Here is a 24,577-nt window from a genome sequence, read left to right as displayed (position 1 = left end):
TCTCGATCTCGACTTACTGATGAACGTCTCTGGGAATTAATTAAAATATCTTGCACTAATTTTTCTCCAAACTTCAGACAGATAGTCCGTTTCAAAAATATTTCATTTTTATCATTTATATGTAAAAAAATACCTTTGTTATTTCCGTAATTACATTTGATTACTAAATATATATATTTTTTATAAAATGTACGGCGTTGCGCGATTGTCATTTCATTTCTTAAAACAGACTCCGAACTAAGACCCCTGGCCTAGCTAGGGTCGCACGGCATTAAGATCGATTCGAATCGATAATACAAACTCGTACTCACTTGAGTGACGCGACCGTAAAGATCGATCAGGGGGAAGACGTGACAAGCATTCCTTGAAACAGCGCCGATGACTCCGAGCGGCTCCGAGTCGATGTCCACGGCAATGTCGCTGTTCAGCCTGAAGTGTATAGTGAGCACCGACTGCTCCGTCAAGTTGTCTAAAGGTGCACCTCTCTTTGTCTTTATCTAAAACGATAATAATTCTTTAATACCCACAGTAACAGTAGAGAAATTTCAGCACTTATTTTTTTTACTAGACATCTAAGGGGACTTATACTGTTATAAGTTATGACGTAGTCATCAGCCACCAGAACAAAAAAATATATTAATATTAGTATCAGAAGAAGATTAGATTTTGTATTGCCATTCTAGAATTAACATATTATGACTTTTTCTTTCAGGCAAAGCCGCCATTTTTATTTGTCTATGGATGGTGGAAGCCACCGATTGAGTAGTTCAAAAAACCTGACTTCGGTAGTACTAAAAATCAGGCAAATACTCCACAATATTACAAAACTTCACACCATTTCCACTAAATAAATGCCGCAAGTATTCGCAGAAATTACCATTGGGGACTTGTATTCATATTTCATATTTACTTTTCTTATTGGTAAGTACAATATTAAACACAATTAATTGACTTACATAATCACCGTTGTCGTAAATTAGGTCACTTGTAATGACCCACACGGGGGGCTCTAGTTGCATTGCGGTGGGCGGAAGCTCTTCCGAAGCGAGATGACCAACGGCGCCAATACCGACACTTCCTAGCCAGTCCATCATCACTTTATCGATTCGGAACTGCAACAATAGAAACGGTTTTTTAGCCCAAATAATATGATTTCAACATATCTTAAACGTTCGCCATTAGACGTGTGTATGAATTCGCAACACATTACGCAAAATGAATTCGCAAAAACATTTTTAGTTTTCTTACCCTAAAGCTATGACCTCTCCTCAGCGGTTGACTGATAATCGCTAAGCCGTCTTTATATCCCGATGTGCGCACGGCAACCGTATCTGCAATTGTATCGATATTAAAATCAAACAAATTCGTATTTCGCCTCGCATTTTTCTTATTAGTTTCGAACGAATCTCACCTGAACTGCAAAGTTTGATGTTCTTGCCGTGAACATAATGGAATGTGTACGGCAGGGGATTCCTTCGCCGCCTCGTCTCAGTGGGTACCACGGTCAGCGTGGACATAGTGTTGCTCTCGGTGTTAGCTGTATCGATACTGGCTATCAAATTTTCTCGGACGTTTTTATTCGATTCAGTATTCGATGTGGACGGTTCGTTTCCTATACCGAACTGGTTGTCAGTTTCGCGGTCCATGTTAGCGCTTGTCGAAACGGGACAAATCGTGCCGTCTTCGTTCAGTTGAGGTTGACGTTTCGGTATAGACTTGTTAGGGATCGTTGCTGTTGAAATAAATATATAAAATTAGTTAATCGAATGAATTGCTGTCCATTAATAACACAACCAACCGACTAAGCTTCAATGAAACAAATAGTAGCGCTGAGGTGAGCACGATCGAAAAACGAAACCCCATGTAATCCGATGTTTTGTATGTAACTATGTGTTATTGCATAATTGCATAATTACTGATGTAAGGACATAATATATATTTACGTAGTGCATATATACAAATATACACATATATGTGCGCACATATAAGTACCATCATCTGGCCCGTTTCGGCCGCGAAGCAATCGTGTATTCCGTTTTGAAAAAAAGAAAGATCCATTATAAACTATTCTTGAGAATTTGATCTCATTTCTCAAAGTGAGTGGCGGCATCCACGTGTTTATGTATTCAGACAACATTGACCGATCTAGGGCATGGAATAAAAATATTACTTTATTTATATATATATTTTTTTCATTTAAGCTAACATTGTAAATGGAATGCTGTTTTGATGTTAAATGAAAAAAAAAAAGATTATTTTTCACTTTCAATCACATTTCTTGTCCGGAATCAACTTGATCCGTGACCTAGTGCGGCATTTCTGATATGGATACACTCCATATCAGAAATGCCGCACTAGGTCACGTGGATTATTTTGGGATCATTACCGACACTATTCAAAAAAACATCGCATTTTAGCATATAAAATATCTTAATAGGGCTGTCGTTTCACATATCGCCTTTTCGCATTAAAAGCGTACAATTTCCAAAAATATTCGAAATGAGTTAATATGCGTAAACATTTGGTATCACCAGTGTTTTTCTCAGAAATACTGTCAAAAGAGCGTAGATCCGTTTTAGTTTTTTTTTTTTAGTTTCCTTATATTTTTACCATTATTAACAAAATGAATACATAATTGAATCTTTCTTTAAAAGACAGATAATGTAACTGGTAAAAAATAAAAAATAAATGTTGCAAATGATGATTAATATTAAAAATATTACATGTTAAACCCTTAAAGCACTCTCCTGTAAAATTAGTTAGTTTTGAGATTGTACAGTTTTAAGGCGAGAAGACGATATAATATGAACTTACTTGTATTGCTCGCTGCAACCCCTCCGGCCATAGAAATCGTGTGAATCTTAGTCACCGGCCCGCACAACTCCATAACAGCGAAAACTTTCTGCAAAGATTCGACCAGACACTACAAACTCTGAGCTAATTTTAAAATTTCACTTAGAGATTTCAATTCAGCATGTAACTAAGCTGCATTTTCCAAGAACAAAATAGTATTATAACACTACGTTTATTATTATTAACATTCAGGACATTGTATTTAACAATGAACCGTATAATTCGTGAGAGGAACCTATTGTGCACTAATAATGTATTGAATAATACAATGTTGTTATCATTCGAACTCTATACTGAGGTTCATTCGTATCCACGGCCATAACGTTATCTTGTATTTATTATATAAAAAGAATGTTTGTGCGTTCGTCTCTTGGATCGCGATTCGTAACTATAAACTCAGTTATTGACGGCACCCGAGAGCATGTTACTTAAATATGGCCGAAACTCGCAAAGGCTGGCGTGAATCATTTACAAGAACCCGTGCATTTTATAAATAGAGCGATATTGAAACTGAAACATGGTAGGATTTAAGTAGTAGTGGATATGTAGTTGTATATACGTATTTTTGTTTAAAAGTTTCGCGGCTCACTTCAGAGCGAAGCCGAACTCCGAATTCCTTCGAAGTTTCAAGGACTATTGCGTGAATAGTTTCGGTCACTTTCGTATTTACTTTCACAATATACATTTCGTCCCTATAAATTACATGCAGGGTTGTCTCAGAAAGTAGCGATAATCTGGAATCGGGGAAAATGCTCTCTTATGGCGAGCCAGTAAAAACAAAGTCAACGTTGTTTTTTAATGATTGAAGGATTACTGGTAGCCCTGAGGCCTTTCTGTTTCACCAGTACAGGTGAGCGAGCAAGGGTCAGCCAGAAGGGTGTAGTAGATTATATTGAGTAGTGAAAGGCATTTGGTTTGGTTTTCATCAGCAGATCAATGTTTTTAATTGAACTTCAATTAAGTTTACTTCATTGAAATAACTAAAGTTTTTTTGTTATGATATTTTTCCAATTTTCAAACTTTAAATGAATCTCCTGTAAAGTTGCAAAATTGTCACTTAAACCAAACCAAAGCCTTTCACCCCTCGATATGTACTATAAATATTTTTACATAGTACTGTAGGTGAAATGAACTCACATCAGGAACCTTCTCGAAGGCAACATCAAGCAGTTCAGAATTATAATAAACAAGTACTTTGAAGTCGCTAGTTTTCTTTAGACCGAGTCTGTCGCCAGTACGCAGCCATTCGAAAGACGGAACGAAGGAACGCATATCTTTCTCTTTCACTGAACATCCGGCTTTGGAGTACTTCATGTATTTACCTTTAAAAAATACGTTAGTAAAAAAGACGGCACTAAGGGCGACTGATCAACATCAAGCTATGCTACGCGGAGATGTGGAGCTAAATTTTAGGTAAAACAACAGTTGTCACAGCCGCTGTCTATACAGACTCGCTTCTCATCCCATTGGCGGCTAGTATCAACTTGCTTGGTCTCCGTCTTTTGGAAAGTACTAAGTACGCATCCGTATACATGTCATCTTGGCTCGTAATTAAGGAATCTCACGAAACCTAATACTATTTAGAAGCCAAACACATGGCAAAAAAGTTAGCTTTTAGTTAAGAACATCTCAGAGCATAGCATAGAATGATGTTGTTTACCAAAGTATGGATAAACGGAAAACTTAAATCCACTGTCTTTTAAACCAAAGCACCTACAGCAGTTAAAATACATTTTAAAAAACACAAAAAAATGATTTATTATAATAGAAATGTTGAAAATATGTGTCAAAGTCTTAATTTCTAAATAGACATAGGTATAATAAAAAAATAAAATAAATTATATCTATGGTTTCGAATTTACGTAATTCGACGCCAATGCAAATTACATCAACCGTCTATACTGATTCAAATTACATGCATCACGGTAGAAAGTCCTTGCTTTAGAATTCTAGCGTGGTTTTACCTTTTCTGTAAGGTTTTGGTACTTTGCATTAGAATTCAAATTTACAAAGTCGCTTCGTAATATTCAAAAATAATCGAGACTGTTCGATTAAATCATTGCTCGCTAAATATGGACGTAAATATTTCAAATATTCACGCCTTAGAAATTATAAACACGAGGTTGAAAACCAAAGTTTTCCATTAAACATTATTTTACGTACGGATTGACTTAGTGAAAGTACGAAAATAATTGTTGAATTTAAGTTTTAGTTCAAGTCACAAGTTTAATTACATTTTCATAAACTTTAAACACATATACGGGTTTGGTGTTGTTTGTGCAAACTATTAATTTCGGATTAGGTTCACAAATCGTATTTAACAATGTAAACAATTTTTTTGTGTAAACAACATTTATACTATGTTTACTTGTTTTTAATATAATTTTTGTGTTACAAGTACATCATGTTGATTTTTTCTTTGGTGTAACATTATTAGAGTGCAAAATAATTAAATTAAATAACTGAGAAAATAAATTAGTAGATTTTCTTTAAAAACGTATTAGCAAACATTTAACATCCATATTTATGATTTGAAAAAAAAATCCTTCAGATATAACATAAAGATTCGTTTTTGTATATTATTTTTCATTAATACTTGCCAATCTTAAATTTTTTGTTTGGAATTTTTATTCCTTCGACGGGTAGACGAGCTCACAGCCCACCCGGTGTTAAGTGGTTACTGGAGCCCATAGACATCTACGAGGTAAATGTGCCACCCACCTGAGATATAAGTTCTAAGGTCTCAAGTATAGTTACAACGGCCACCCTTCAAACCAAAACGCATTACTGCTTCACGGTAGAAATAGGCAGGGTGGTGGTACTTACTCGCGCGGACCTCTTGTTATTAAAATAGCTAAGTAATGAAGAACCAGCAAGCAGAGTAAAAACTCACCATCGATGTACGCGGTGAAATGCGGCAAACGTGATATATTAAGCGGCAGGCTTCTGTTCACGTGAGCGTTCAGTATGTTCACGTCGGTGATGCCCATACGAAAGCTGCCCGCGTAACTAGACTTGCATTCAACTATTTTGATCTAAACCATACAAACAATACTTGTATAGAGCGATTATATAATGTTTAATGTTTATGTCTTATTGGATATGCATATTATACACACACATACACGCACACACACACACACACGCACACACACACGCACCGCAGACTGAGTTTTTTTTTATTGCTTTGATGTGTGGACGAGCTCACAGCCCACCTGGTGTTAAGTGGTTACTGGAGCCCATAGACATCTATAACGTAAATGCGCCACCCACCTTGAGACATGAGTTCTAAGTATAGTTACAACGGCTGCCCCACCCTTCAAACCGAAACGCATTACTGCTTCACGGCAGAAATAGGCAGAGTGGTGGTACCCACCCGCGCGGACTCACAAGAGGTCCTACCACCAGTAAAAAGTTTCTCAGTTTCTCACCGGAGCTTTTCAGTGAAACGCGTTTCGCGATTCGGTGATAGATTCTGCGAAGCACTGCTCTAACTAGGGCCAGTGTTAGCAACACCTCCGGTTTGAGGCCCGAGAGCTCACCTACACGATGCCAACGGGCTCCAGTAACCACTTAACACCAGGTGGACCGTGAGCTCGTCCACAGATCTAAGCAACAAAAAAAAACAACAACAAAACAAAAAGAACAAAAATTGTCGCACTCACTAGATTGTACATTAGAATTAATTATTATTGTTACCTCGAACATTTCTCCCACGGCCAGGTGGGCAGAGCTGAAGACCAAAGCGTACGTGGGGTCCGGAGTCAGGCGACGTGCAACCGAGCAACCGTGCATCATGCACACATTCTCGCCACAATACTCCGAGAAACTCCTGAAAATACCGAATACATTTACCATCGAGCCGTATGTTCGACAAGTCTAAAAACGTGTGGGACGCGAGCATTCATCCAATCTCATATATAGGTTAGAATAACCGTTATCTATTGAGACTTTAATCTCAAGCCTCAAAGGAGAAGGGACGGTCGCGTACTGTCTCACGTAATTATTTGAGAACAAAAATAATAACGAATACTATTTCACTGTAACTCAGAATTACGTTTGAAACACTCGTCAATATAGGTATGTTTATAATGTGAATTAACAAAACTGTAAATATTTAAATATATGAACTATACCAGTACGGAGGCGATGCGATTCCTTTAGTGTTGCCCATCAAAGAATTATCGGAATTAGTACAGCCGTTATAATTGAAAGCGCGTTCCTCATTCTGTAGTATCGTGACCTACAAAATCAATCAAAATATCAACAAACCAACAACTAAAACTATATTTTTCACTATATTATTATTATCATCATTATATCAGCGTGTCTTAAAGCATTAAGAAATCGCGGTTACAAGGTTGCAAAAAAAACGCATTTTTAGTATTTCTAGAAGTTTCTTCCATTAACAGTAATTTAAGCTGCCGTTTCGTCTATGAGCTTGTTTCAGTTAACATCCCTAAGCATTTGGTAAAGTCTCTACATCATGTGACAAAAGGTAATTACCAAACTATTGATTACAGACCACAAAAATATAGATAAAACACGAAATTTTGAGGCGTTATCATCTAATATATTTTTTTATCTAATATTAAAAAATAAATTTAAATTACTATTAAAATTAGTTAACGTTACTGATACTGAGCAGTACTGATAGAGAGAACGAGGGACAATACGATACTGAATCAAGTTATGGGAATTTTAAAACACGATACAACGACGCGATACACTGCATGCCACTATGTTTAGAGCGTCGTCCTCTTTGCAACTATTTTTGCACTTAAATCAATACAAAGGGATGCTGCTGCTGGTAATTCTATAACGCGGCCAATCGAAACTAAAACGGAACGACACACTGATAGAATAATATCAAAAGTTTAAAACATTGTATCGCGACTTTTCGAATTTTTACTAGCTTGAATACGCCCGCATTATTTTAAGAGTTGCCCATGCATGTATTAACAATAACGTCGTTGCTAACCAAGGAACATTGGGCCAAAATCTCAGCTACATTTAGATAAGGACTATTCCTAATAGATTTGTATTAGGTTTGCGACCAGACGATGTTCACGTTTTACAGATCTGCATATCTTATCAAAATTGTGAATTTCATGGGCCATTGCAATTAATTCGACCTCAGCCGGTCACTTTCCTATCATCGTACATTTAAACGAATAGGTCATCTTCATACGATAAGCGGAGACGTTTGTCAGTATTAATATATTAAATGCATAATGAAACAGATAATAATTTAATATCATAGCATCGTTGCCGTAGAGATCCCGGCGACCTGTTTATTTCTTTCTTTTTTTTCCTAACATGTAGGTGAGCTCACAGGGCTCAAAGCGTTGTTGCTAACACTGGCCCTAAAAAGAGCAGTACTTCGCAGAACCTACCACCGGATTGGAAACGCGACCCACTGAGAAGATCCGGCGAGAAGCACCGTTAATGGATCGGGAGGATCCGTAATAACGTGTTTTGGGTGACGTCGACTATTTACCATTCGGTCTACAGGATCTATAGGTATGTAATTCTTTATTTGTAATGTTAAGTGTTCCAAATATGTCTTAAGCTGGCGCGATTACACGGTATTATAAGCACATATGGCGCTTGAAGCGAAATAATAAAACCACACACAAAGTTAATAATGACCAAGGAGAGTTCCTTGAACACGAGACGAGAATATTAGGTCTGCATATTCTTGCCTAATGTAAATAAATATTAAATCTCGCTAATGGAAAGTAAGGAGTCTAATACATCCTCTACAATTGCTCGATTGTCAAAACCATATCGAGGAGTGAAAGGCTATTTGGTTTAAGCGACATTTATCTTTGTAATTAAAGGTAAGCTTTATTTGATATTGGTATCAACAATTCGATGTTTTTAATCGAACTTGAAGTTTTCCACGTTTTCAAATTCCAATTCCAAATTCAAATAGCTGACAAAGTTTATACGACATTTTTTCCAAATTTTAAACTATAAATGGATCTCCTGTTCAGTTGTCGCTTAAACCAAATAGCCTTTCACCCGTCTTTATGATTATATTATACAACTCTCTCACTTTTATCTAGGTAGTTTAGTGTACGTTTTCAAATTAAATTCCCGATGAGTTCGTGATGAAATTTCGTATAAAATTCCGAACCGGATCAGAATGCAAGATAACGCAGAGAGTGTGTAATCTTTGGATTTAATTGGCTTTAAAAACGTGATACCTATTTTCACTAATTTGTTATTCGTTTAAAGACATGAAAGCGATAATCATACGAATCGTTAACGGATGACGTAATCGAATATTCTCGACCTTTCGTTCGAGGAGCTCCACTTGTGTGAATTATCTCTAAGCTCACGTACCTGCGTGCACTGTCCATATAGATCTACAACGGCGTATATGTTCAAGTGCGGTACATACCACGCCTTGCCCATATCCATACCGTCCAGATAGTAGTGAAGACTACGGTCGGCGTGCCACATCATACCTGATTACAGTAACGACCCTTATATAGTGTTCCATATTCAAAATCATCTCCTATTTTCTTCTATATTAAGGGTGACTGACGGAAACATACGAAATAGGAACATCTACACCCAGAGTACTAACATATTTCACAAAGGTACTGGTTCCGAATGGTAATCGCAATCAAACCCTGTGGTATAAATTCCATGATCACAATTTGTCAAACAAGGCGACCAACTTCTGTATGATTTGTTTGTTGCACATTTGTTGCATACATTGTTTGTTTTTTACTGGTGGTAGGACCTCTTGTGAGTCCGCGCGGGTGGGTACCACCACTCTGCCCATTTCTGCCGTGAAGCAGTAATGCGTTTCGGTTTGAAGGGTGGGGCAGCCGTTGTAACTATACTTGAGACCTTAGAACTTATTCTCAAGGTGGGTGGCGCATTTACGTTGTGGATGTCTATGGGCTCCAGTAACCACTTAACACCCGGTGGGCTGTGAGTTCGTTCACCCATCTAAGCAATAAAAAAAAAAAAAAAAAATACTTATGTTAACTTATTTCTTTATTTGTGACTTATTTCTCTATATCTATTTAATGAAATCTTTTAATGTAATTTTCATCAGACGATGAAAAGAATGATGATGATGATGATGATGATGATGATCAAATTATGAAAAATTATAAATATATATAATATAAATATGGACACGCAATATGGACCATACAATAATTTTATTACTTTAACGTAATATCCCGCACAGAAACAACAAGATAAAAAAAAACTTATAGCTCGATTTGCAATTAAAACGTTTCTTTTTTGTTTTTAAACTATGTAATTCTTTATTAACCTTGTACAAAATTATCGAAAAACAACTTACAATAACAAAGGTCACCTAACTTAACCGATATGGCGTCACAAATAGGCCAATTATTAAGGTAATATTAAATTTGTTTACATTTTAAATCGCAAAAGCTATTACAAAGAAAGCGGTTTATCACTTATTTAAATTCTGATTAAATAATATGGTATAGATAATTTATTCGCTCGTTTTTTCGAATGAATATAGTGCATAAAAATGATAACATAATAATATTTATTATATATTGAATAAGTTGAATATATTGCAGACGAGTAATGGGGAATTAATATCAGTAGCTCGGCGACTCTTTTGATAAATTGTTCTATTGAGATTCTGTTATGCCGTACACTTTATGGCTTATTTATTAATTTGCTTTCGCGAAAATCTTTTTTTTTTTTTATGATTGAAGGATTACTGGTGGCCCGGAGGCCTTTCCAGTTTCACCAGGACAGGTGGGCGAGCAAAGGCTCAGCCAGGAGGGGTGGGATTTGCTAACAGCTACCCGAGCGCCTCCGAAGGAGACCTAACAACTCAAGAGTAGCTGCTTCGCGAATGAATCTACTACCGGATCGGAATCGCGACCCGCTGAGAAGATCCGGCGAGAAACTCAGGGAGCTCATGGGTTAGGTTGCACGGCGAACTCTTTGTCGAGTTCGACGAGTACGGTTACCGAGGTCCCTAAGCCTGCTCCTAGAGCTGAAGGCGTCTAGTGCAAAGGTTATTGGATCTGATGGATCCGTAAGGACGTGTCTAGGGCGTCGACGGTGACTGGCTCCTGCATGATCAGGATTCGGGGAGTAGTCAGCGGCGGCTACGATAAGGCGATTATCATGACGCACGAAAATCTATTGCTGGGTTCAACTTCTTTATGCACATTTTCCTATATACAATGAATTTTAATAAAAGAAGACCGTTACGAATTTATAATAAATGATTGGAAGCGCAACTAAGTTTCACTGTTTGTCTTTACGTGGCTGCAGCAATGAGTGCTAGTCGATTTTAACAAATCTAAAACATTGTGAACCAAGCTCAGACATATTAATGTGGTAAACAAACCGCTTTGAAACATTACTGATTTCGTTGTTGTCGTGTGAATATTTCATAAATTTTTTTATAATCTTAATCTCATTTTCGGGGAGTATTGTATTTTTTTTTATTGCTCAGATGGATGGACGAGCTCACAGCCCACCTGATGTTAAGTGGTTACTGGAGCCAACAGACATCTACAACGTAAATGCGCCACCCACCTTGAGATATAAGTTCTAAGGTCTCAGGCAGAAATAGGCAGAGCGGTGGTACCTACCCGTGCGGACTCACAAGAGGCCCTACCACCAGTAAAAATCAAGTGCATTAAAAGAAATTAACTTTATTATCTAAATAGATAAATTAATTTATGCTACAACTTACCAACACGACTTCCGACCGTCAGGGTGTCCAAATCGAGAGGATAACCACTACGGACGCACTCTCCGTCTTTCATCATAGCTGCCCCGCTTAGGATGTACGTATCCCAATTGAGATCAGTGGCTGTCCCGGCTACGGCACCTACCCCCCCGGTTGCTTCGAGATCGTCCGGGCGTATCGCAGTCACACCTACACCACAAACATAGAATATTTAGTTTGCTTTCGTTTTTTTTGTTGGCAAACAAATAATTTTAAAAGACGACCGGGAAATGTCTATAAAAGCAACACTATAAAATCGATAGTTTGACATATCTATTTAATATTACGTGAAACAAAAACTTTGTACCTCTTTTAACGAAAATTGCGCGGACGGAGTATGAAATTTCCCACGCTTATACTTTACATAGAGAGAAGAATGCTAATATTTTTTCAAAATTATGCATACAAAATACATTAAATTAATAAGAAAAACATTGTACACACTACCATGATCACACCACGCATATATAGTCTTTTCTTTATTGTTAATCTGTGGTCAAATTGAGAATATTATTATATTAATATTGTTTGTCTTTAATATTATTTGTCTATAGCGTAGCCTTAGTGAAATATGTGATTATAGAAGTCTTTGACAAGAGAACCTTAATAATGTTCAAATTTATAATTTAATTATGGTCGAATTTCGACCACTGGGCGACCACTAGATTAAAGAAAATCTCGAACGTCAAGCGACAATTTAACGTGATGAGAATCGACTTATTCTTGAAACTGAAACGCACGACTGCATCGCGACCGTCATCTTAATAGAACCCACAGTTCCTATATTCATTTATCGTAACTTATGGCATTTTTTTATTGCTTAGATGGGTGGACGAACTCACAACCCACTTGGTGTTAAGTTGTTACTGGAACCCATAGACATCTAGGACGTAAATGCGCCACCCACCTTGAGATATAAGTTCTAAGGTCTCAGTAGTTACAACGGCTGCCCCACCCTTCAAACCGAAACGCATTACTGCTTTACGGCAGAAATAGGCGCGGTGGTGGTACCTACCCGCGCGGACTCACAAGAGGTCCTACCACCAGTAAAGTTCTTCGAGCAGGTCGTCTACTCACCGATCTCTAAGCTGCCGATCCAGCAGTCGACCATCTTGTCGATTCGTAACTCGAACATGTCGCATTCTCGCAGCGGTCGCGAACTGAACAGTACCGCGTCATTGAACTCTGAATAAACGGTCGCTCTGGAAGCCGTCAATCTGTTACGACTCAAACGGGCGTTGCGACCGTGAACACGATGGAAGCACATTTCACTAGAAACACGACATATCTTCTACAATACACTCCATAATGTTTTCTCAACTGATAATCTATACTAATATCTATATATTAATAGGTGAAGCAAAAACTTTGTACTACGAAAATTGAGCGGACGGAGGAGTATAAAATTTCTCAAACTTATAGAGAATATAGAGGAGTGTAGAATATTAATATTTTAAAAAATTATGCATAATAAATACATTAAATCGATAAAAAAACATTGCACGCACTACCATGTATTTGACACACACACGCATGCATATTATTTGTTTATTGTCAAACTTTTCTTATTGCTTAAAGTCTGTTGTCATATTGAGAATAGATTAAATATTTTTGTCTAAAGTTTGTCTTTAACATTTTTGTCTGAAGTGTAGTCTTGGCGAGATCTGTGATTAAAGAATTATAATAGTATTTGACAATAGAACCATATTAGTATACAAACTTATAATTTCAATTAATTATTTCGACTACCGGGGGAACCATGCATCCGATTGACTTGAAACTTGGTAACCATGTAGAAAATACATGTACCTAATGGATAGGCTAATATTTATATGAGTGTTGGACTCCCTACACCAGTTGCGGGGGCGTTAATGATGAGAATCTTTGTGGGGGTGAGAAATAATAATGTTAATTTTAAATGCCCAGCGAAGCGGACGGGTACAGCTAGTGTCAAAATATAATCGTTAGAAATGGGTATTAAAATATGTTCCTGCAACCAATCAGAGTAAATACCACGCGAGATTTTTGTATACATGCAATAATTGGATGTTAGTTTTTCTTTTTTTTTTTGGTAAATTACGAAGATATTTCAAATCGAACAAAATGAAGGCATTTTGATATGAAAATATGACAAGGAGCAAACTTCATATCACGTGTCGTGTTGATCATTTTAAATATCGTCATAAAACGATAGTTCTATTCTACAACTAAGCCGTTGAATCAATTCTTTATATTAAAGTATTAGAATCGAAGCCGTAAGCAAATGAAGATACAAGGATCAAATTATTCATATTACAACGTACTACATCTTTCATTTTGATTGCATCAGCATAAATAAAATTGAGTTCTTACGGGTTTACTGTTGCATTGGATTCCGTTGATACCGGAGAGTCAGGAGAATGCACGGGAGGGGGTAAATATATATCGACGATTGTTGCTTGTGCCACGCGTCCGTACAAATCTATTAGAATATAAAACAAAAATCTTAGTTTTCAAAGTTGTCTCCTTATTCCGTGTGTGATTTGATACTAAACAAATGAGTCGACTATTATCAAAGCCGGCAATGTGACTTTTGGACAATTATTGGTAAATCAGAAAAACGAATTATTGACTTTGTATTCCATTGGCAGTCACAAAACTCTTCTGAACGACATCTTAGATAAATAACAGGTAAAGTATTAACCTTTATTTAATGCAGGTTTTGAACCGTATTCTTTGAAGGAGACGATTATATTCAAATCAATCTGTATTGACATATCAATAACATTTTTTTGTCCAAATGCACAGATTGCCACCTTTGATAATAGACGACTCAAATAAGCCTCATAACTGCAAATCATATAAGGTGAAAGTGTCAGTTGAATGGTAATACAACTATACCCTCAAGCTATTTGACATATGCCTGAATCGCGCTGACGACATTTTCAAAATAAATTTGCAATTATACAAGTTCCGACAAATAACATTTGGCCACAGACACAGCCCACTGATTTTCCAGATCTTCTCCGTGGGTCTCGATTCGGTTCCGGTGGTAGATTCAGCCAAGCACTGGTGTTGCATTTGATGTTAGCATAGTCTCCCAGGCTGAACCCTGTGAACTCGCCTACACGCTCGGTGAAGGTAGCATCACCCCTCGAGGTTATATACCAATGAGTAGGAAAAATAAAATAGCATTTGCATCAGTCTATCGAGCATTTTAAATCGCTCTAAATTGCCATGGTCGGACTGGCACCCAACACCCAATATGTAACCACCGTGGAAAATAAATTTTAAATGTTAAATGATAACACCAGCTAGTATTCTTCCCAACGGAACTATGAGTGAATGATTCAAGACAGAATTGATTAGTTCGCAAAGGAATTACGCAAGACGCTGACTAATGATCGCAAGCAAATAAACTTCAACAATTTCACTGCTGTTAGCTAGTTGAAATGTACCAAAAAAATGGATATTTCTGTCAAATGAATAAACCATGATTGAAACTTTGCGTTGCTATATCACAATAAATGCTGTTACCAATAATCCCAAAAACATGCTCCGGTATGTTAAAAGCTGCAGGCCCCTGATCGATTCCATTTACGTAAAAATGTAAAATGCCCATGTCTTTGCGCATGACTCCCACAGTATCACCTTCCTACAAATAAAAATAAAGCTTAAAAATAAAACTAAAATATTGTAACGCAGTGTGCTTAATTCGAGTATTTTAACGTTTTCGATCGCGTAAAAGTTAACGCAAATTTGTATGGAGTCGGAACAACTCCACTACGTTTGCCGCTAGGGGCGCTGTTTCGACTCCATACAAATTTGGGTTAACTATTACGCGATCGAGAAGTTAAAAAGCTCGCATTAAGCACATTGGTCCTAGCCACGCCTAGCAATATTATCAATTATCATAGTAGAAAACTCCCTTTATTGTTAAACCACTTTAATTCGCATGATCAGTAAATTTTCTGTTAAATAAGCATCGAGTTGAAACATATTATTATTGTCTTTAAAGTTATAGTTATAAATGTACATTGAATTCCTTACCACTAATCTGTTTAAATTCCTAACGTATTGAGGGATTATAATCGTCCCATCTCTTATAACATCTTCACCGGTAATAGCCCAAGTTCCTGATCTAAAAATTTAAAGCAAACACATCAATTATTATACAACTGACATAGTACGCATATATTTATGGAAAAATTAAGTGTTCATTTACTTGAATTACATTGAAATGCATTTATGGCGACATACAAATATGAAATTTTTCTGCGAGTCTATGACACAGTGCATTTGAATTAAATAGATTTAACTAAATCTTCTACAATTAATACTTCAAAAATTTCTTCAATGCTTGTTTCTCTTACCAAACAAAAATATTTTTAAACATAATCAACTTGTAAATATAATATAATAGTTGTAAAAAGTCTAAAATATACAAGTTATATTTAAATATTCCGTGTATTAACTATTAAAGCAACTGCTAGCCAGTAAATGAAAAATTATTGTAGAAATGTAAATTTGTGATTCAAAATTAGCAAGTTACAAATCAATTCATTTCAAAGTGATTTTGATTAATTAAAAACTACAAATTAATTCGGTTGACTGTCAAAAGAAAAAAAAAGGGAAAAACAAAGAAAGTTTTGGGCGATACACACTTGGCATTGCTCATTCTGAATGGAAACTCAAATTCTGATGCTGTATGCTGCGTGACTCCAATTTCAATGCTTCCGGCCCACTTCGGGATAATGAGGTCGAGACGTACTTGGAACAGTTCGTTTGTTCTCAAAGTTCGGTTCGTCATCACTACCCCGTTATTGAAGAATTCGAAAGCACTAAATGTAAACAAACGTAAAGTTGATTAATTTCCTATGTATATATATATATATTGTATGAATTTGAACCCTAAATCATATGCACCCATTGATTTAAATAAACGAAACCAACTCTGTTCATTCAGATTTGTTGCCAGGACATTATGCACGGTCGTTATATTTCATAATTAGTAAAGTACTCATTTATCAGATTATGTTTGTTAGGAAACTGTATGGTTCTGTACCATATCCGATTTATTGACATACAACAAGAATTTTAAAATATTTAAAACAGATACACATCCCATTTCAAAGCTCAAACTTATTTAGTACCATTGTGACCATTAGAAACGCGATAAAACGAAACGACATACGAAAGTGACTAAAAAGAGACAAATATGGATCTTTAGGATTTAGTCTGCGACAGAATGAGTTAGAAAACTTCTGAAGGTTTCGCTTCAACTGTATGTAAACTAGACTTTTGTTGTTATTTAATTGATTGACTACGAGTTGGCTGTTTGCTCTGAGGAATTGTTCGAGATGATACCAACGTCTCGTTTTTACCATCGCACCGCCCGCCACCGGAGTAGAGTTCATCCATACTACCTGGAGCCACTGCGGTCATCCACAGTGCGTTTCCAGAGGTCTTTTTTGCCACGTACCATCCGGCTATGCAATGAGCTCCCCTCCACGGTGTTTCCCGAGGGCTATGACATGTCCTTCTTCAAACGAGGCTTGTGGAGAGTATTAAACGGTAGGCAGCGGCTTGGCTCTGCCCCTGGCATTGCTGAAGTCCATGGGCGAAGGTAACCACTCACCATCAGGTGGGCCGTATGCTCGTCTGCCTACAAGGGCAATAAAAAAAAATTTATCATATCAATGTCGATGAACGATAGTGACCATTCACAAATGCGCAGTATGCCAGCCAATAAAAAGTTTTATTAGTATCGATATAGAAGTATTTTTTGAAGAACACAAATATAAATGTAAGTAATTTTTTAAGGGATGATTAATTTATTATTATTACATAATATATTTAGTAAAATAAAACAAATACTTACTTAGGCCTATGAGCAGTCTTACCATCGTTAATAATAATAACATTCGAATCACGCAGCGTATGAAATAAAAGGCTATCTTCGTCTATAGCTGGTCTAAATCGTCCTGTAATTTCGAAGTAACGTTATATACGAAAAATCACAAATAATCACAATTCAATTAAAAATATATAATTTTAAAGAATGTACGAAAATTTTAAGTTCTTACTAGTACTACCCTGCATTAAAATATATATTAGTTATATTTAAATATAAAAAAAATGAATTATCTTATTAATAAAGCATTTACTTTCAAATTTATTTTGACGGTTTAGATTTAAAATTCGTTTTGTACTAAAATCACAGACTTGATGCTTTTGAAAGTAGTCTTACATCATAGATTTGTTGCATTTTAGAACTGATATTTTTGTTATACACATAGTTACTGTTGAATACTGACTAAAAGCAAATCTTACTTGGTTCGGCGATGTCGATAGCATTCATTGGTTGTGGAATATGTTGGATATTACTATCCATATCTTCACACGGATCCACTATTGAAACCTGCATTAATAATCAAAATATTTTATTTTAATGCTTGTTCTAAATAATTTCAACACAGAAGCCGGCAAGAATAATAACATTAGACTTACTTTAACAGTCATTCCATACAAATCGACGACGCCCCATACTTGCGGTTCCACTTTATCTGTGGCCACACCTTGATCGACACCATTTATAAAATAATGCAATTCACCATTGCTTTTCCGCAACAAACCGACCGTTTCCGCTTCCTAAACAGAAAAACATTTAGAGCCGGTACTACATTATTAATTTAGACTAGGTACATTTCCTTATATGCGAATGAAGACGAGGGACTTTTTGGCGGGAACGCGAAAAGTGAAGTTGTGTGAATTGTTTTATTTTGTCTATTAAGTGTTTCTTCATGTTTAAATGTGTAATAACGGTGGTTTATTAACGGTTTAATATCTGTGAAAGTGCACAAATGTGGGAAAATGAAATAAACTCGCTGGACGTAGCTTCTCGGGATCCTCCAAAAAGTCCATTGAAAAAGTCTCAGTAAATAACCACCATTTTACTGAGATTATATTTCACCCCATATCATCTCATCTCATTTCATTTAATTTCATGTCAGTTGATTAATCTGGGTTTCCTTCATTTTTTATTATTCATAAACTGTAAATAATTAAAACGGCGAATTATAAAAATCTTATTACTTGACATTGGCTAATGCACAAACCGTGCCGGAGCCAAAAAATAAAAAAGAAGAATGAAGACAAACCCTCAATTCATCCAGATTAAAATTCCCGTACTCCATGCAAGTGCCGTGTCCGTTCAAAAGCACTTTGCATCCGGACATCATTATCGTACCAGAGTCCATGTTAGTCATAGTGGATGGAAAACGAATTGTTGCAGGGTTATGCGTGGTAACGCCCACCTACGAACAATTACAATTTTAAAAGCTCACTTGTACTATCATCATCGTCTTGGGCCTTACAGCCCAGGGTAGGCCTTAGCCTGGTACAGTATGTCTCTTCAGACTGCTCTGTTCAAGGCTTTCTCCTTCCAGTTTTTGACACCGATAGTAGTAGGCAGCAGCTTGGCTCTGCTCCCGGCATTGCTGAAGTCCGTGGGAGACGGTAACCACTTACCATCAGGTGGGCCGTACGCTCGTCTGCCTACAAAGGCAATAAAAAAAAATACTTTGAGGTCGTGCTCTACGCCAGACAACCATCGAGTTTGGGCCTGGCCTTCTGCGGCCCTTTGGTTTGCCATATAGTAGTAGTCTTGGCATTCTGGTCTCCTTTATTCGAACTACATGTCCTTCACTTGTACTATCGCTAAATTAAAATAGCCATCTGTTTATTTTAAAAGAATAATGCTAATTTAATGTACGGTGAACTGCAGAATTACATTAATCTTTTGAGTTCTTATATGTAATACTGTGAACACCGAATTAATAAAAATAACTACATATAAATAAGGCATCAGTAGTTTTATGGTGTCAATTATATATACTATTGTAGTGATAGAGCAGTTATAAATATTAATACTTAAACTAAATAATACTAAATGATGGTTAAGTGTCGTCTTGTATGAGACATTTGTTGTAAAGTATTGAGTTTAGTGTTTTTGTAATTAATTCTAATATTTATCAAAATTTACGTTTTAAATATTAATTTATGAATTCAGTCAATTTAATTTCAATACCGTTTTGAGTAAAATTTTAAGGATGCTAATAGGCGCCGCCTATGTTTCTCTTAATGTAAGTACTGTGAAATTACTTTTGTCTATTGTACATCACAACGAGTCTACTTCATATAGATTACTTCATTACAAAATACTGGTCAGACGACACTGAATTTGCTCAACTGCATCAACGACATTGTATTTCATTACCTCAACACTGCCACTCCATTTATCAACTAATCTATCTATACGTATTTCGAAAAGCTCGTTGTCATAAAGAGGTCGATGTGTCATCACAACTCCGTTATTATAATCATCCAATGGCCGGGCTCTCTCAGCTGTCCTGAAATATAATTGAATCTCCATGAAAAATTTTATATTAAAATTCGCTTATATGTTTAGTATGTACAACATGCAAGTGCTCTGTGGTGATTGTATAATGATCCTGTAATATATATTTTTTACCATCATAAAGCATGCAGAGTAATTCCCGTGTATCTTGAGCGCTATGGACATATCCTTCTTCAAACGAGGTTTAAGGAGGGTCCTCCATATTAGTCAGCTTGGCTACTGATGCCGTCTTATGTACATGAGCAATGGTGATCACTAAGAACCACGTGGGTGGTACACTGTTCTGTCTTCAATGTTAATTAAAAATTAAATAAATATATACTCCAGTCACTATCACAGTAGATATTACTCACTTATTATTCCCTGAGAGTTTTACTAAAATTCCACATCTTGGATGAAATCTCAAATGATCTTGAGCTGTAAATTTAATCAATATTTTTAGACTATATTGTATCCATTTTATTTACAGTGTAAATATTTATAAACAAAAACTAACCAGAACTACAAGCTCCTTCAGAAGACATGGGCACATAAATATTTTGAGTTTCCTTTGGGAAGGGAGCAGATGGAAGACCAGCTACATCTATCTCGCTAGATGTTAATGTATCATCATTGTTGGGATCCTCTTCAGCCTGTATATGTATGGCAAAACATTAACAAATTTAATAAATAAATGTATAAATATTAAATTAAAGAATAAATAAAGTTTTTGACCTCCAATTTTCAACCTTATTTTCAAATACAATATAATCTTATGTTTAATTAACAGATTAAAAAGTTATCCACATTTAATTACAATCAAAGTGACTTCACATAAAATTTTCTTTCCAAGTATATTTTTATTAAAGCAATCTTAGCTGTTAATTTATACCTGAACCAAACAAAGTTCCATTGTTGTCCTCAGTCCATTCACTTGTGATATAGAAACTTGCACACACTGACCATAAAGATCAATTACTGCAAACAACCTAGGTGGCAAATCTTTGGCAGCAACTCCAAGGCATCGTCCATTGATATAAAATGTTAATTCCGCCTAAAACATAAATTCACATTATAAACTTTTTCTCGTATAAATAGAAAGCTATATTACTCAAATTACATTTGGATATTTTTAGACTGGTTTAGTATGTCGAAATATTTTTCTTTTAAAAGTAAGTAATTAATACCTTGCTTGTTCTCATAACACCTAAACAATCACCCTCTCGAAGAGTGTCAAGCTCGGGCCCATAAGAATTTACAAGAGTTACACCATCCTTCACAATAGAGCTGCCTGACATTATCTGTTAAAAATATACAATGGACATTTAACCTTTTTATTTTTATAGTTTAACTTATATAACTTTTAATTATGTTTATAGTTTAACCTATTTGATTTTAATAGATGTTAACTTGACTAGGGAAATGGTCTAGTCTGAAAAAAGACATGAAAATTATGAAATTTATCAAGTTTACCTATTAGTAATTAGTAATTTAAATATATTATTTGTTGTGTTAGTAATTAGTACCAAATTATTAATTTTTCTATATTACCCATGCTGTGTTGCGAAGTTTAGTAGCAGTGGCAGGAAGCTCCATAAACTCTGGATCCAAAGTAGTGACTCCTATTTCTAAGCTGCCATTCCAAACGTTCACCTATGACAATGTTCAATTTAGATAATCAAGATACATATAGGTAATTTAATATTTGTAGGTAATTAATTAAAAATAGCTCAATTTAAAAATTTTTTTAATTATGGAAGAATAACTGTTGCCCCAAAGGTATTTCCAGCTTTACCCTGACTGGATAGCACGCACGAGCTTTACTAGGCTAAGTAACAGCTGACAAAACCCCTCCGAAAGAGACCTGACTGTTCAAGGGCTCAACAATTGTAACAAGTCCGATACTTTTTTGCAAACATGAGCAATATACTTTTGTACTTAACTGTGTCTTTATTTTAACTAATATGATATTTTATTGTTAAATAAAATAGTAATTTACATAATGTACACTGATGTACCAATATAATAATATGCATATTCTATATTCTTAAATTCTCCAAAATGCATTTTTATTAGCTTATTTTTATTTAACTCCTATTCATTAACACACTCTCAAGAAGTTAGTTATGCTCTCAGTTGTCAGATAATTTGTTGCTAATAAATATTTAGTATAGTTGAATTTAAAATACTTTTATGCTGTTAATATAGAGCATTATATTACAAATAGAAAGTATATGCTAAAGTATTGATGTGCTAAAGTACTTGGTCATTCAAGAGTGAATTTGCCGTGAGTGATTCCTAATTATTTGCCCACAAATAAAATATATTTGCTCGGTTCTCACAGCTTACCTTTCTATCGATGCAAACTTCGAACATAACATCATCAGAAATCGGTTCAGCACTTAATATTAAACCATGATTAAATTCTACAAAATTTCTTATAGCTGTTGAATTATCATTAAGCAGTGTAACTCTGTCGCCGCACCTTCTGTGGAACTTCATTTTTTCTATGGAATAAGAAAAGCACAGCTGTGTAAAATTATTAATGACTTGCAGTAGGCAATGGCAGTGTTAAAATAAGTTCAGTGCAATTATGTTTTCGTATTATTTAATTCAAAAATTTACCTACATCTAGCACCTTTTGTGATCGACATTATGAATTTATTTTTAAACACATTATAGGACTTTTTATTTTGAAAACTGTTACGAATATACACATACTTTTGCGCGAATCAAGCATGCTTGTAATTAATGTATAAAGTAATTCATTATTTAAGTTTCCCCGCAAAAAAAATTAAATGGTTAAGTGCAAATCATATTTTCTTTAAAATTGGTCTTGTCAATAAATTTTAAATGTCTGCAGAATAGTGATTGCCTAGGCAATTGCCATTCCGAGTTACAAAATAGATCGATATCAAGATTAGCTCGAATTGCAATCATGAACTAAAAATAGGTTAAAGATTTTTCTCCAATTATGCTTATCGGAGAATTATACTATAGTAAACACTACTATAATATTTTTTCATATTATTTACGAAGAAATCAAGTCAAGTTTCACCCTTTAATTCAAACCCTAAAATTGAAACTATTAATCCATTGAGTTTCTCGCCAGACTTTCTCAGTGGGCCGTGACTCGCGAATCCGATCCGGCGGTAAATTTAGTGAAGCACTGCTCATGCTAGGAGCTAATATAAACAGTCTTTCAAGGTGAGCCCGTGAATTTCGGTACCAGTCCGAGCGTAGCTAGGATAGCCCCTTAAGCTACCAGAGGTAAGCTAGGGGTAAAAAATGAAACTAGTAGTTTTATTTGTGATTATTTCTATTCAATTTGACGAATCCAATTCATTCGATTGCTGAAACATTTCGTAAGTTACATTACTATTTTAATATGGTATAGTCTGTGTAAGAGTCGATCAATATAGCGTTTTGTTTTTTCAAACAAAATACTCTACAAGCTTTGAAAGGTGTAGGACAACATGAAAATTACAAACCATTTCAAAAATTGTAAACATAATTTTAGGCAATGTTAAATTAAATGTAACTACAAAGCAAACAAACTTGGATTATTGAGGTCGTAGATATTATTAAAATTCATTGTTTTACAAATTCCTATGTTTCAATTTAACTACAATTTACAACTTTAGTAAAATCCCCTGAAAAATTTAATCTTTAATTAACATTCGTTTTATCTAGTAAAAACAAAAAGTAAAAATCTGACTGAATCTTTGTCACTAAAAATTAATTAAATGTGATGGTTATTTTTTTATTGACGGAATATATTGATATTGTCATCCCTACTCAATAATTCACTATGTTTATTTAATATTTTAAACACCTTTGTAGAGAATAAAAAGTTTAGCATCGTATGTGTACCTTTCTCGCTATAACAACAGCTACCATCATTTGGGCACGCTATAAGCAATACATACTTCTAATTGTTAGTTTTGGTATAGATTCCTGCTACTACCAACTACTTCTTACAAAACATAGTCTAGAAAAACTGTGCCCACAACATAAGAATAGAGATCGACCAGTGACTGGCGCATATTGGCAACGGGAGACATAAGTTATACAATGCTCAGTTTCTCAAGACTATACTTCAGGAACATGAAGATTCGAGATTCTTTTCCCTACACAAGGTGGTAGGACCTTTGGGAGTCCGCACGGGTAGGTACCACCACCCCGCCCATTTCCGCCGTAAAGCAGTAATGCGTTTCGGTTCGAAGGGTGGGGTTGCCGTTGTAACTATACTGAGACCTTAGAACTTATATCTCGAGTTGGGTGGCGCATTTACGTTGTAGATGTCTATGGGCTGCAGTAACCACTTAACACCAGGTGGGCTGTGAGCTCGTCTATACATCAAAGAAAGCAATAAAAAAAAAAGGTGTCCGCGCCTAGCGGCCACGCAAGTTATGTGGGACTTGACGGTCTGTAGGTGTTGGGAGCAGACCGCGGGCTCAAGAATATTTTCTAGGCCCTACCCACCAGACGACTCCCCTTACACTCTCTCATCTGACATCCGATCTCCGCTCAGGGTCAGGATCCAGACGGAATATTTCGATCAACACTAGAAACAGACTCGCGGTGCT

The 24,577-nt window shown here is 35.7% G+C and overlaps 1 protein-coding gene and 1 long non-coding RNA gene across 4 annotated transcripts in view; one reads left to right on the top strand and one right to left on the bottom strand.

The window, feature by feature from the left end:
* Neurl4 (neuralized E3 ubiquitin protein ligase 4) overlaps positions 1–22,916 on the bottom strand; it is a 29,830-nt gene extending 6,914 nt beyond the window's left edge. Inside the window, exons 1-28 of one of the 3 annotated variants that reach the window (XM_028177192.2) lie at positions 22,710–22,916; positions 22,338–22,495; positions 21,540–21,641; positions 21,176–21,289; positions 20,881–21,042; positions 20,506–20,641; positions 20,363–20,426; positions 19,869–20,001; positions 18,751–18,906; positions 18,101–18,241; positions 17,924–18,011; positions 17,472–17,574; positions 16,255–16,431; positions 15,641–15,731; positions 15,128–15,245; positions 13,964–14,072; positions 12,689–12,882; positions 11,576–11,761; positions 9,205–9,329; positions 6,990–7,096; positions 6,553–6,685; positions 5,747–5,888; positions 3,991–4,175; positions 2,815–2,902; positions 1,412–1,732; positions 1,249–1,331; positions 957–1,112; positions 312–497 (exon numbers count right to left, since the gene is read on the bottom strand). In XM_028177192.2, coding sequence (XP_028032993.2) covers positions 312–497; positions 957–1,112; positions 1,249–1,331; positions 1,412–1,732; positions 2,815–2,902; positions 3,991–4,175; positions 5,747–5,888; positions 6,553–6,685; positions 6,990–7,096; positions 9,205–9,329; positions 11,576–11,761; positions 12,689–12,882; positions 13,964–14,072; positions 15,128–15,245; positions 15,641–15,731; positions 16,255–16,431; positions 17,472–17,574; positions 17,924–18,011; positions 18,101–18,241; positions 18,751–18,906; positions 19,869–20,001; positions 20,363–20,426; positions 20,506–20,641; positions 20,881–21,042; positions 21,176–21,289; positions 21,540–21,641; positions 22,338–22,495; positions 22,710–22,728 — 3,777 coding nt within the window. In that variant the 5' untranslated portion in view covers positions 22,729–22,916. Of the gene's footprint in view, positions 1–311; positions 498–956; positions 1,113–1,248; positions 1,332–1,411; positions 1,733–2,814; positions 2,903–3,990; positions 4,176–5,746; positions 5,889–6,552; positions 6,686–6,989; positions 7,097–9,204; positions 9,330–11,575; positions 11,762–12,688; positions 12,883–13,963; positions 14,073–15,127; positions 15,246–15,640; positions 15,732–16,254; positions 16,432–17,471; positions 17,575–17,923; positions 18,012–18,100; positions 18,242–18,750; positions 18,907–19,868; positions 20,002–20,362; positions 20,427–20,505; positions 20,642–20,880; positions 21,043–21,175; positions 21,290–21,539; positions 21,642–22,337; positions 22,496–22,613 lie in introns of all 3 variants that reach the window. The other 2 variants (XM_028177193.2, XM_028177194.2) reach the window with 2 other exon arrangements.
* Positions 7,084–20,729, top strand: LOC149503536 (uncharacterized). The gene is made up of 2 exons (XR_016323505.1): positions 7,084–8,376; positions 20,479–20,729. It is a non-coding gene; the product is annotated as an uncharacterized LOC149503536 (long non-coding RNA).
* Positions 22,917–24,577: the final 1,661 nt, after the last annotated feature.

Source organism: Bombyx mandarina, chromosome 01 (assembly GCF_030267445.1).
Source record: "Bombyx mandarina strain Sakado chromosome 01, ASM3026744v2".
Classification (NCBI taxonomy): Eukaryota; Metazoa; Arthropoda; class Insecta; order Lepidoptera; family Bombycidae; genus Bombyx; species Bombyx mandarina.
The sequence above is the reverse complement of the archived record's forward strand: the minus strand, read 5'-3'. Positions and strand labels throughout refer to the sequence as shown.